Below are 14,002 nucleotides of genomic sequence, written 5' to 3' on the forward strand. Positions count from 1 at the left end.
CAGGGAAAGGAAATCGCTTTCCCTTAGGGATTTATAATCCATACATGAAATTACAAACGCCAAAAACTGAAATACTAACCTGTGGGGAATGGACTACCTACCACTTGTCCACCATTTGGCCAAAAGAGCTTGACAGCTTGGACTAGTTCCTAATTCTTTCTCTACATGAGGAATCTAGGTGGGATCCTGTTTGATTCAACTCTTTCTCTAATCTTTCAAGTGCTGTTGCTTAAGTACGGCAATGCTGTAACAGTATATATTGCACAATTCTCCAACCCCTCCATAACCCACACATCCTGGGAAGGTCGCTGTCCAACCACAATCCGTTTTTCAACCCAGCAAACTGAATAGAGTATTCAAGATCACAATGCGATCAGAAAGCATTGCCACTTCATTAAGAGAATGAAATGTAACACAAATGCTATAACAAAATACATTCAATACAGAATTTACTCATCGTGCCGACCACAGTCTGTGTACAGCTTACTTTAAGAGTACATTTGCAGTATCCAAATTTAGTAGCAGCAATTTTACCACGCTGACAGGCATGGTGGGTTTGCTTACACCCCCACAGTGGACCCCTTCGTGGTGGTAAAAAATGCATTAGGTAAAAAACGCCCACCACCATGGGAGCAATGTGTAAATACCTCCCCTTCCAATGCCAAGTGTAGTGCAGATGCTTACTTTGCAACACTGGATGATGGAAAATCAACTAGAAATTCTTTAAATTGGGCCCTGGGTCCCTGTGGCTTGTGTAAGACACCCTCCTTGGGACCCTCACTTCTTACCCAGTTCAGGAACAGGATGTGTCAATTGTGCAGAAGTGGATGGGAAGGGGACCTGCGAGGCACCACACAGTAGATGTGCACTTACCCTAGCTACCTTTTAATAACATTGTGCATTAGTGACAGCTCTTAAATTAGGCTTGGTCACTCTTTGTATGAACCTCCCACAGCTGACCCCTAAAACGCCTTTTGAATGCTTTTCACAAAAAAATTACTCGATGCATACCTCAGCAGAGCAATGGTTACCACAAACAGACGAGAGGTCTTTCTTCAATTATTTTATTTTACTTGCATGGCATCAAGGTAATAGCTCATTAAATAGACATTTCTTTTCAAAGGTCAATGTTGTATGCCTGTCTTTTTTAAAATTAATTTCCTATTCCTCTTACAGGTCGTTATTGTTCAATCTAAGTTCTGAGTCTTCCTTATCAATGAACTCACAATCATTATATAGTCGAATTAGATGAGCTGCGACTGCACAGTCTGCATAAAAAGTCAACTCGGTCTACTGACAAGTGGCAAAACTCTTTTTTCACTACAGATTTTCTTCGAGGCTTAGCTCCCAAAGGAGTCGAACATGTCTGCCCTAAGAGTAACCTTGCCAAAAACCTGGTGGCCAGATAGACTTCGGAGTAGAAACTCTGCGGGCAGACTGACCCTTCGAGTACAAACTCTGAGTGGCAGATAGACTGCAGAGGAGAAAAGCCGTGGACAGACAGACATCAGAGTAGAAACTCTGTGGACAGACAGACCGTAGGGTAGATAACTCTGTAGGTAGAGAGGCCTCAGCGTTGAAATACTGTGGGCAGGCGGAGCTCTGCGTAGAAACTCAGGGGCAAATTTAACAAAATTTCATGCAGCGCATAGCACAAGCCACCTTGCTGCATTGCACTGTGTGAAAGGGAAATTTCTGGAATGCGTTGTAATCAACATTATACATCCTGTTCCTGCCATTTCCTCGTGCTGGCACCCTTGCGCAGTGGTGCAAGGGTACCTGCATTGCAGACAGGATTGTTTCTTGTGCAGGAAGACAATTCTCTGAGGCATTTTCATCTTTCTATGTGTGCTGCAGAATACAGTGTACAAAGAAAGAGTACAAAAAAGCAGAGAAATAAAGATATTTCTTGTCATGCCTCACCTGGGAGGTGTAGCACTTTGACGCGTTCCTAGGTTTACCAGTAATGGTAAATCTGGGAATGAACCAAAATTCATGGGTGGATGCGTGCGAACACCCAAACTCTGCCCATAGAACGGCTCCCTGGGGCACAGTAATGCAACGCAGCAATTTGCGCTGTGTGGTGTAACTCTAGATTTATCAAGCCACTCAGGACCATGAAAGGTGGCCTTGCGTGTCTAGATAAATCTAACTTTAGTGATCCGTTCTCCTTGGGCCCAGTTGCGTGACGCAAGGGCAACACAACACTATGATCAGTGGCCAGATATACCTCACAGTAGAAACTCTTCGGGCAGATAGACCTCAGTGTAAAACCCTGGTATGCAAGTACATCTCAAGCACATAAACTCAATGGGCTCAAACTCAAAGTAATCTCGCAGAGCAAAACTGGTAGACAGGTAAACCTCATAGCAGCGACTGACAGAGGCAAGTAAAAAACATTATTAGCATGGAAACCACCACAAAAGATTATGGCCATTTATTCCCAATGTCAACTTAAAATATATATATTTTTAAGAACACGTTAATTTGTTTTTCAGCAACAGAAGGCATGCAGTGTTTTCTGCATCAGGGCAGTGGAGAAAAACAGTGTGGTTTGTGTGCTAGCACTGATGAAGAGTAATCGCAAGACCAGCAAGGTCCATAGGATGGAAGACAGGAGCAAACGTTTCAAGATAGGAACTGAGAACTCTGGCTACAGCCTTAGAGGAAATAGCTCTACCTGCACCCTTTTTCTTATTCCATGAAAAAAGGAGGAAAAAAAAGCAACAGCAAAAGTAAAATAAAACTCAAATTGGGAGATTTATAGACTAGTTGAAGCTTCAGAAAGGCGCGAACATGTGACTGATTCTGACGTGGCAATTTTGCGTCTTCCTAATAACTAGCCTGTTGCCAAATCTCAAATCCAGTTAGGCAACTGAGAAAAAGCAGAGTCTACCAGTCACTGTAGTTCTTAGAAATGACGATTGCAGCTTCTAGGGCCACGTCCTCACTGCACAACGCATCTCTTCTCTTCAGTTGTACAGATCGTCATCTCCTTCATCACGAAAAAGACCCCCACCACTGCCGCTTTGACCACTGTCCCGACCACCGCTGCTGGCACCGCTTGGCTTCCCCTCTGGGAACCTGCGAATCATAGGAGAAAGATTAGGCAGGTGCCAGACATATGGGAGAAGCAGAATGAAGGGGTAAAAAAATATGGGGGAAGAAGAGTCAAACCAGTCAGTCCACGAAGAAGAAAGAAAAATGGCTTACCTGCAATCTTAATTATGCATGATTGGACTCTTCGCTCAAGTTACAATCATTAGATGAGATGGGTTTGTGTATGGGACCACTTTTTACAAACAACAATGCGGCACAATAGAAATCTTTGAATATAACCTACAGAACATCATCAAAACAAATGGAAACCCACATGCACTTTGACCCCTTAGCTGCTGAGGCTTTTCCCGTTCCAGTGCGGAGCCATTTTCTTCATGGTTGGAAGAAGCACTTTGTGCTTATGCACTTTTATTCGCACATGTTAATGGTAAAATAGTCAGATTTGGCTCCTTGTTTTGCAAATGTCGGGGATTCTAAAGATACCCAGATTTTGTGGATTGCCGTTGAGAGTACTGAAAAAATAGCCAAAATATAGCAAAAGTTTTGGTTTTGTTTTGGTAAAAATTTGAAGAAAGTTCTGTGAAAGAAAACATTGACTTTTTTCTACATATGGCAAGAACAAAAGGTTTGCTATGCTAGGATTACCATCTTTCCAGTTTTTGGAAGCAAGCACAATTGTAAAAACTAAATTTTCCTACCAATGGTTTTAAATTTTTCTTAGTTTTGGTGCTTTCTACCTACTTGCAGTTTGTATTGTAAACAAGTGTGATACCCCATGGTGAACCCGGAAAGCTATATATTTATGACAAGTATACAAGGTAGCCAGCAATCACCTCTCGCTCTGCCGCCCCGCATTAAGAGCCAAAGCCAGCCACCAAAACACCGGGAACAACACGACGACTGTGGGGGCTACATGTCCCATCCTCCTACGCGCCGGAGCGTATATATAATCATCAATGCGGCCCATGGAGGGTGTAGCAAGCAATCACCTCTAGCTCTGCCGCCCCACATTATGATCCACGCCAGCTGCCAATACAACGGGACCAACACGACAACTGGGGGAGACTACATTTCCCACCCTCCTTTGCGCTGGAGCGCATATATAATCATAAATGTGGTCCGCGGGGCGTGACGCACACTGTTCGCCCGGGCAAAACCCGGGCCAGTCCATGCCCATTGGAACCTGATCTGGGCCCACTCTCTAACATCTGGACCGAGGGGTGCGCTGAGACCATTTCGAAGGTACTGTTGTCTATCCCCACTTTCCTTACTCACAGCTTTTTGCCTGGGGGAGGGCTTGAACATTACTCCCAAGCATAATGAGTAAACAGAAGGGACGTACAGAACGGCCAGGGGGTGTAGCTGTTAGGACCCTTGATGCTTTTTTTTTAACATTTCTTTTTTTTTAAACATAAAGAATCGACTTTACATAGTACAGCTTAAAGTACGAATAATATACATAGCGGTAAAAATGCAATCAAGTTCTGAATCATTACACATGAGTTATTATATCAGTTATGGAGACTGAGGATCATCTTGTGTGGGAAGGCTTGGGGGAGTCCAGATATTTCCACGGTAAACATTCCAATCTTTCCAGATGGAGGACTATTTCCGGGGGCATCCCAGCGCCACATATACTGTCTTTTCCCTGAACATGCACCAGTCCATGTCCGCCTTCCAGGCCTCCAATTTGGGCGGGTGTGTCGCCCCCTCCACAAATGTGCAATATTCTGTTTTGCAATCATTAAACCCACTGTGACCCAAAGTGTGCATTTGATGTTAAGGTCTGTGGGCTGCCACACATTCAGGAGGCACCTCTTTGCGTCCGGGCCAATAGTAATTGTGAGAACCGCACTAAGGGCTTTGTGTATTTTGCGCCAGTTGTGCTGAATCTGCTCACATTCCCAAAGGATATGCATAAAGGTCCCCTCCTGGCCACACGGTCCCCTGCAACCCCCACTCTCCGCCCAGCCCATACACACCAGACACGGCCCGTTATGTACACTCTGTGTAGAATTTTAAGTTGAACGAGTAGCAATCTGGCTGAGAGGGCTACCTCTCGGGGAGAGGCCACTGCCTCCTGCCAGTCCTCATCATCCAGCACTATCACATCCCTTTCCAAATGTTCTCTAGTGCGCTGGAGAGGGTCAACAGAGTTATTCATCAGTTTTTTATAGGTCAGCGAAATGGCTTTCATTGGCAGACAGCCATCTAGTATTCGTCCTCGAGGGGTGAGGACTCTCGGGGGACCACACCCTTTGTCAGTTTCGATAGCAGGGCATGTCGAATTTGTCGGTATCGGAAATGCTCAGTTTGCCAAGTCGTATTCTTTTTGTAAATTAGTGAAGGCTTTCACATCCTCCTTCACCAAGAAGTCACCTGTTTTGGAAATGCAGATTAGGTTCCATTTATCAAACCTCTTTGACTTCCACAGGTTTCCCAGGGCTTCAGAGTCCCACAAAGGGGTCGCCAGGATGAGTTTTTGCTCCCAGCCCAAGTTCCTGTTTGCGGCGTGCCATATTTGAACCACATGCTTAGTCGGTCCTGTTAGGGAGAGTCGCCCGGGTTTAGAGTACAGTACTTTGTTGTAATATGCTCCCGGCAGCAGCCATCTATCCATGGCACAGCCTGGGTCATCAGCGTGCCGATATGTTAAATGGTTTATGGCCACAAGGTGTGCTGTCAATAATATTTTTTAAGGTCTGGGAGGCCAATACCGCCGTCATACCAGCTGAGATTCAGTTTGGCCTGTGCTATACGGAGTTTCATGTTCCATAGCAGGGTTCTCTGCAGACTTTCGATCTCTATAAAGTCGCTTGCGGGAACTAAGTTGGGAGTATTTTGCAATACATACAAAAAGCGGGGCAGGGACATCATTTTAAAGAGACCCGCCCTGCCTAACAACCAGAGCGGAAGTATCATCCAGCTTGCTGCGTCTCATTTCAATCTTTGCAGGGGAGGAAGTAGGTTCTGTTTGTATTGGCGCTTAGAGTCTGTGGAAACGAAAATTCTAAGATATTTAAAGCCCACCGTGGTGATTTGCATGGGGCAGTTCCTTGGCAAGACCGGTGGGGTCCCTTAAGGATATACAAAATTGACTTAATCTAGTTAATCGAGTAGCCGGAGTACGGCCAAAGATAGCAAAGATGTCCAGCACTGCACCAATTGATGATTTCGGGGAGGCCTGGAAAAGGAGGATATTGTCCGCACATATAGAGATCTAGTCTTCCCAGGTTTCTGACCAGTGCATTCCTCGTATCACCGGATCCTTGCGAATCCAGGACACCAATGGTTCCAGTACCAGAGCAAACAGGAGGGGGATTAAATGGCAGCCTTGGCGGGTTCCGCGACTTACGTTAAATAATCCGGACTTTTGTTATTGACTACGACTTGAGCCAGGGGTTCACAGTAAAGGAGCCTGACCCATTGGATGAACTTGGACCCAAACCCCATTTTAATGAGGACTGCAAAAAGGTACGGACATTCTACAGTGTTAAATGCCATTGTGGCATCTAGCGACACTACTGTCGCTGCTTCCTGAATCGTTGCCACCCTCCCCATCACCCCATGCATTCTGCGCAGATGTAATGCAGTTTTGCGCTGGGGCATGAAGCCTGACTGGGTGGGGTGTACCAGACTACTAATTCCTTTGACAAGTCGAGTGGCTAGGAGCTTGGCCAGTATCTTGGGTTCTGCGTTCAATAAGGAGATTGGCCTGTAGGAGGCACATTCCGTTTTTGGCTTCACTTCCTTAGGAATCGTAGCCAGTGTTGCAATTCTTTGATGTCATGGAAGCACCCCCAGCTTTTTACTCTCCTCGAACATGGCATGCAAGTACTGGGCTAGTTTGTCTGGTCTAAGTTTGTACAGTTCTATCGGTAGGCTGTTATGGCCCAGGGCCTTTCCAGAACGGATACTTCTGATTGCTAAGGCTATCTCATCGTCGGTAAAGTAATCTTCGAGCAGTTTTAGGTCATCGGTCGAGAGGTTTGGAAGTGTTATGTCCCTGAGTAGTGCTAGAGAATCGCTTTCAGTATAAGTTGTAGTTGAGCTGTATGTATCACCATAGTGATTCGAGAATGCGTTCGCAACTTCTTGGGGATCCGTGATTGATTGGCCTGTCCTGTCTACAAGTTCCGGGACTAGTCTACTTGCGAGCTCATTCTTGTCAAGCCAGGCAATCAATTCCCCCGCCTTATCCCCAAGATCATATATCCTACCTTGGCTCTCTCTCTCCAACTCCCTGGCTCTATCTGTAACAAGTGCCTTATATTCGTCCCTCTTTAGTTGGAGGACATGGAGCTTCTCTTGAGTTACTACCTCCCCCATCTCTTCCTCTAGTCTAAAGATTTCATTTTCTGCCTCAACCACCATCTTTAATTTTCTCCTTCCAGACCCCGGCTATCTGGGAGAGTGCATGTCCCCTTATTACTGTTTTGAATGCCTCCCATATTAGCTGGGGGGACTGCACCAAACCCTCATTTTCTTGAAAGTAGAGGTCTGTTGCTGTGATTAGTAACTTTCGGACCGGAAATGCCAAGGATTGATCGGGGCGACTCTACCCACTTTATTTTGACTCATAACTAGATGGGACCATATCGGGGAATGATCAGAGATACCTCGCGCCATATGTTGTATCTCTTGGACAAGTGTGATGTGGGGTGCAGGAACTAGTAGGTAATCTATATGGGAGAGGCTATGATGGGCCCCTGAGTTGAAGGTGTGCTGAATGGTGTCCGGTTGATTAGCCCTCCAATCGTCTGTGAAGCCGGAGGTGGCGTTTGGGAGCGTAGAAGTTGATCCGGCTGTTGAGGTAGCTCGGGCCTTGGTCGTGTAGGGCTTTGTGTGCGTGGGTGAGGAGGCGGAAGGTGATTCTTTTGTTGACGGGGAGCCAGTGAAGGTCTCTCAGATGTCCGGAGATGTGGCTGGTTCGTGGGATGTCGAGGATGAGTCTGGCTGAGGCGTTCTGGATCCGCTGGAGTCTCTTCTGGAGCTTGGCGGTGGTGCCGGCGTAGAGGGCGTTGCCGTAGTCCAGTCGGCTGGTGACGAGGGCCTGGGTGACGGTCTTCCTGGTCTCAGTGGGGATCCACCAGAAGATCTTCCGTAGCATGCGTAGGATGTTGAAGCACGCCGAGGAGACGTTGTTGACTTGCCTGGTCATGGAGAGGGAGGAGTCCAGGATGAAGCCCAGGTTGCGTGCATGGTCTGTCAGTTTGGGTGCGGTGCCCAGGGCGGGAGGCCACCAGGAGTCGCCCCAGGCGGAGGGTGAAGAGCCCAGGATGAGGACCTCCGTCTTGTCGGAGTTCAGTTTCAGGCGGCTGGTCGTCATCCACTCGGCTACCTCTTTCATCCCTTTGTGCAGGTTGGCTCTGGCGGAGGCGGGGTCGTTGGTCAGGGAGAGGATCAGCTGGGTGTCGTCGGCGTAGGAGATTATGCTGAGGTTGTGTTGGCGTGCGATGGCCGCGAGGGGGCTCATGTAGACGTTGAAGAGGGTGGGGCTCAGAGAGGATCCTTGAGGGACGCCGCAGATGACTTTGGAGGCCTCTGACTTGTACGGTGGTAGGCGGACTCTCTGAGTTCTTCCATCGAGGAAGGAGATGATCCATTCCAGCGCCTTGTCCTGGATTCCGACGTTGCTGAGGCGCTGTACTAGGGTGCGGTGGCAGACAGTGTCGAATGCCGCGGAGAGGTCTAGGAGGATGAGGGCCGCTGTTTCTCCGTTGTCCATCAGGGCTCGGATGTCATCGGTGGCGGCGATGAGGGCGGTCTCGGTGCTGTGATTGGCTCGGAAGCCGGACTGTGAGGGGTCGAGGGATCCATTCGTCTCGAGGAAGGCGGCCATCTGCTTGTTGACGGTCTTCTCGATGACTTTGGCTGGAAACGGGAGGAGCGAGATGGGGCGGTAGTTCTTGAGTTCGGTGGGGTCCGCTGTTGGTTTCTTGAGTAGAGCGCTGAGTTCGGCGTGCCTCCAGCTCTCAGGGAAGGTGGCGGTGTCGAAGGATGTGTTGATGATGTCTCGCAGGTGGGGTGCGATGACAGCGTCGGCCTTGTTGAAGACGTGGTGAGGGCAGGGGTCGGTCGGTGATCCGGAGTGGATGGAGTTCATCGTGCGGATGGTGTCTTCGGTGCTGATCGGGGCCCAGGCGTGGAGGGTGGTGGTGGGGGGTGGTTGTTCGGTCATGGTGTGCGTTGGTTGGTTGTTGAAGCTGTTGTGTATGTCCGCGATCTTGTTGTGGAAGTAAGAAGCGAGGGAGTTGCAGAGGTCTTGCGATGGGGTGATGTCGTTGTTTCCTGCGCTGGGGTTGGATAGCTCTTTCACGATGTTGAAGAGTTCCTTGCTGTTGTGTGCGTTGTTGTCCAGCCGGTTCTTGAATGCAGTTTTCTTGGCGGCGCGGATCAGCTGGTGGTGCTTCCGAGTGGCCAGCTTGAGGGTGGTCCTGTTGTCCGGTGTAGGTTCCCTTCTCCAGACTTTCTCGAGGGCTCGGCAGTTCTTCTTGGAGCTCTTGAGTTCGTCGGTGAACCACGGGGCTTTCTTGCTGCCGGGTCTGCTGGGCGGGGTCCTCAGCGGGGCGAGCTCGTCTGCGCAGATGCTGATCCACTTCGTGAGGTTGTCGGCGGCCTGGCTGGGGTTCGCTGAGCTGGCAGGAGGGTGCTGGCTCAGGGAGGTGGCGAGCTGGTCTGCTGTGATCTTGTTCCAGCTTCTGCGGGCGGCCTGTTGCTGGTGGTGGTGGGTCGTCGTTCTCTTGAAGGTGAAGTGGACGCAGCTGTGGTCCGTCCATTGAAGCTCTGTGGCGTGGCTGAAGTCGATGTCTGTGCTGGAAGAGAAGACTGCGTCGAGTGTGTGTCCGGCGAGGTGGGTGGGGGTGGACACCAGTTGCTTGAGTCCAAGATTGGCGAGGTTGTCGAGCAGGGTGCTGGTGTTGCGGTCGTTGTTGTTCTCCAGGTGGAAGTTGAGGTCCCCCAGGAGGATGTAGTCAGCGGAGGGGAGGGCATGCGGGCTGACGAAGTCGGCGATGTCCTCGCTGAATTGTGTGCGTGGTCCCGGGGGTCGGTAGATCAGGGTGCCTCTGAGGGTGGTGTTCGGGTTGGTGTGGATCTGGAAATGCAGGTGTTCGGCGCTGGTCAGGGTGTTGTCGGTGCTGGTCGTGAGACGGATGGTGTTCCTGTGGATGATGGCGATGCCTCCTCCCATCTGGTTGGAGTTGCGGTCCCTCCGGACGATCTTGTAGCCCTCTGGGATAGCGATGGCGATGTCGGGAGCTGAAGAGGCGTTCATCCAGGTCTCCGTGAGGAAGGCAACGTCAGGGGCTGTGGCGTCTAGGAGGTTCCAGAGTTCGATGGCGTGTCTGTGGACGGAGCGGGTGTTGAGCAGGATGCACTTGAGGTGGGTGCTGCTGGTGTTCGACTTGGCGGGTGCTGGTGCGAGGCAGGTCCAGATGCAGGTGAATTTGCAGGCGTGGCAGCTGAAAGGTCCGTGGGTGCGTCGTGGTGTGGCTTGGTGGCATTCTGGGAGTCGGCCGGTGTTGAGTGCGATGAGGGTGGCGGCGGAGTACGACAGGCGGGTAGGTCGGGGTCTTCGTGGGCCAGGGGTCCTGGCGCTGGTCGCGATCCGGTCGCGGACGGGCGCAGACGGGCTTACCTTTGGCGCGCCTTCGGCGCACAATCGGCGCGCCCGCTGCGCGTGAACGCTGCGCGTTCGCACGGTCGCCATATAAGGCGAAGTGCGCGGGTGGGCGGAGCAGCTGGGAGGCGGGAGCGGGGAGGGAACAGAAGGAAAAAAGGGGCGGGGTCAGCGGTGGTGGCGGGGAGCGGGGAGGGAAGACGGAGGGCGGCGAGGTAGGCGGGCAAACAGGAAGGAAAACGCTAACATGGGCAACAAATACCCATAACAATACAAGGCACAAATGAAGGTCAAAACGCTAACACGGGCACAAAAGTAAGATTAAACAGGCACAAATGGAGGTCAAAACAAAACAAAAACAAACAACAGCAGAGTCAGCCGGCAGCGAGGCAGAGGGCAAGGCAATGGGGCACACGCAGCAGCTGGTGGCCGTGCGGCGCGGGGGTGTCCCACAAGTGGGTCACACTCACCTGCGTCGCACGGTCGCCATATAAGGCCAAGTGCGCGGGTGGGCGGAGCAGCTGGGAGGCGGGAGCGGGGAGGGAACAGAAGGAAAAAAGGGGCGGGGTCAGCGGTGGTGGCGGGAAGCGGGGAGCGGGGAGGGAAGACGGAGGGCGGCGAGGTAGGCGGGCAAACAGGAAGGAAAACGCTAACACGGGCAACAAATACCAATAACAATACAAGGCACAAATGAAGGTCAAAACGCTAACACGGGCACAAAAGTAAGATTAAACAGGCACAAATGGAGGTCAAAACAAAACAAAAACAAACAACAGCAGAGTCAGCCGGCAGCCGGCAGCGAGGCAGGCAGCGAGGCAGAGGGCAAGGCAATGGGGCACACGCAGCAGCTGGTGGCCGTGCGGCGCGGGGGTGTCCCACTGAGTTGAGATGCCTCCCACTACCAGGAGACCTTCCGGGATTGTTAACAGTATCGCTCCCAGATCCGTGAAGGCGCGGCCATGGAGGCCAGGAGGCACATACACAGACATCAGTGTCAACGTTCTACCCTCCCATTGTTCAGTGATCCCTATATATCTTCCCAAGTCATCTGTCCATGTAGATTGCATAGTAAGGGGAAGGGAGTTTCTCAACATTATGCCGACTCCTCTGGAACCAGTGGCAAAACCGGAGTGCGCTACCAGCTTGTACCCCCACCTATTCAAAGCCTTGCATGTATTACCCACCAGGTGTGTATCTTGAAGCAAGACAACATTCGGAGCATGTCGTTTAATGTGTTGCAACACCACACATCTTTTAACCTTGTCCCCCAAGCTATTAACATTCCTACTCATCAATTTGATGCTTTTATCCCAACCTATACTCATCAGGACCTGTATGGAGTAGACAAATCTCTAACATGGATCGGTAGTACTGTGTTGATTCAGAACAAACAAGTAAACATACAAATATCCAACCCCAACTACCCCTCTCCCTACTTCCTTGCACTCTGGGCTCAAAACTGCCCATAAATACCCTATGCAGAGTGCCTGTCGCCCAACGGCTTAACTAAGAGTAGAAAGTTGGGGGAGGCGGTGCCCCTCTCCTCCCTCTCCTTCACCTACTAGGTTCAGTGAGTGCCCCGAGAAGGGCCGGGCCCATTGATCAACATTAAACAGTTAACAATAGTCCATCAAGTCCTAGATCGCTCAATAGGCGTTCTACCTGTGTGACTTAGTGAGCCGATGGATCTCGGTGCGAAGTAGGCATCATGTGGTCAGTAGGTTAATACAATGTGAGCCGGACAGTCTCTGTCTCAATTGGAGTTGTGTTCCCCGGCTCTCCACCATTCATCCAACCACTAAGTCGCAGACTCAGGGCAGTCAAAGAGCAGGGCCTTTCTGTCCACCTCAACACAGTGCCGGGCCAGGAATAACATTGCATATTTCAGCCCCTTGTCTCGGAGTCTTTTCTTGACGGTAATGAAGGAGCGCCTCTACTTCTGCACAGCTTGAGTAAAATCAGGAAAAAAGGTTATTTCAGCATTGTCATATTGAAGTGGCGGTGCCACTTTGGCAGTATTTAGTACAACATCTCTGTCCCTGTAGTTTAATAGCTTGGCTTGTATCAAAAGGGTGGGCACCTGGCTTCAACCAACCCCCGGGCACCTTGCGGGCCCGCTAAATTACGAAAAGGTTTGAGAGGCCTTTAGGCTGTAGGTGGGCAGTTATGAGGTTCTCCACGAAGAGGTCTGTGGGTTGCCCCTCTGCCTTTTCCAGCACACCAATACGTATATTGTTGCGCCTGGAGCGCTCCGCAAAGTCATCTAGCTTTGAATCTGCGGATTTCCTAAACGCCTGCAGCTCCTAGAACTCAGTCTGCAACTGTGAAGTGTCACCTACCAGTCTTGCCGTAGTGATCTCAAGCTGTTTGACCTTTTCCCTATTTTGGTGAGGTCCTCTCTTATCAGCATCACCTCTGAAGAGATGGTGTACATTCTCTGCTCCAGTGAGGTCCAGACTCCAGTGATCGCTGCCATGATGTTGTGTAGTGTAGTTTCCGGGAGGTCCCCCTCTGCGTCTCCAGGTGGCTTATCCTCCGGTTGCTGTTGGTCCAGGAGCGCTGTTTTCGGGAGAGTGTATCGGTCCAGTTTGTTTTGCTGAATACTTTTGGTGCCTCTCGGTTGCCGAGGTGCTACTGGATCAGGTCCTGGGTCGGTGCGATCAGCAGAACGTAGGAAGCCCCATTCCCGACTCAGGTACAGAATATATGTTACGGATCTGCGGGTAGGAGAGGGATTTGGTGGAGCGACCCTAACTTGCGGCCATCTTGCTACGCCGCATAGCCACGGCCCCCCTTGATGCTTTTTTAACGAGGGCTGGGACCGTCTTAACACATGAAATTGAGTTAACGGAGAAAAAGCTTTCTTTAGATTCACTTATCGCACAAAAACGTTCCTCTCCCTGTACTCATACCATGGAAGCAGTCCCATTGATGTCCCTGCAGCCTATAACTGCCCCACTTCAGGCCAATTCTCTGTGCTCATCCTACCCCCCAACGCCTCATCTAGTTGTAATGTACTGACGCGGGCCAGATAGATTCACACCAGCTAGAGTACAGCAAGGTGAGTTCCCAGTTACAAGAAGAAGGGGAGATGGAGCTCAAAAACAAAAAACCTCAAAAGGAACTCGTGGCAGGAAGCCTACTGAAAAAGGCGAACTGGAACCGGGGCAATCTGTATCAACAAGGACTAACAACACTGTCATGCAGCCCACACAGGCGGCTGATGATGATTTTCTGGTTAGTGTGCTATTAAATCCCCTCCTGTATAATTCAAATATATATCTCAAATTGAAGAGAGGTTGACATCTAGGGAGGCCTAGT

The 14,002-nt window shown here is 50.2% G+C and overlaps 1 protein-coding gene across 1 annotated transcript in view; it reads right to left on the reverse strand.

Moving 5' to 3' along the window:
* Positions 1 to 2,421: 2,421 nt before the first annotated feature.
* LOC147748379 (transitional endoplasmic reticulum ATPase-like) overlaps positions 2,422 to 14,002 on the reverse strand; it is a 144,302-nt gene continuing 132,721 nt past the window's right edge. The window contains exon 18 of the mRNA XM_086961036.1: positions 2,422 to 3,084. Within this exon, the coding sequence (XP_086817162.1) occupies positions 2,973 to 3,084 (112 nt within the window). The 3' untranslated portion in view covers positions 2,422 to 2,972. The remainder of the gene's footprint in view (positions 3,085 to 14,002) is intronic.

Source organism: Lissotriton vulgaris, chromosome 1_1 (genome assembly GCF_964263255.1).
Source record: "Lissotriton vulgaris chromosome 1_1, aLisVul1.2, whole genome shotgun sequence".
Classification (NCBI taxonomy): Eukaryota; Metazoa; Chordata; class Amphibia; order Caudata; family Salamandridae; genus Lissotriton; species Lissotriton vulgaris.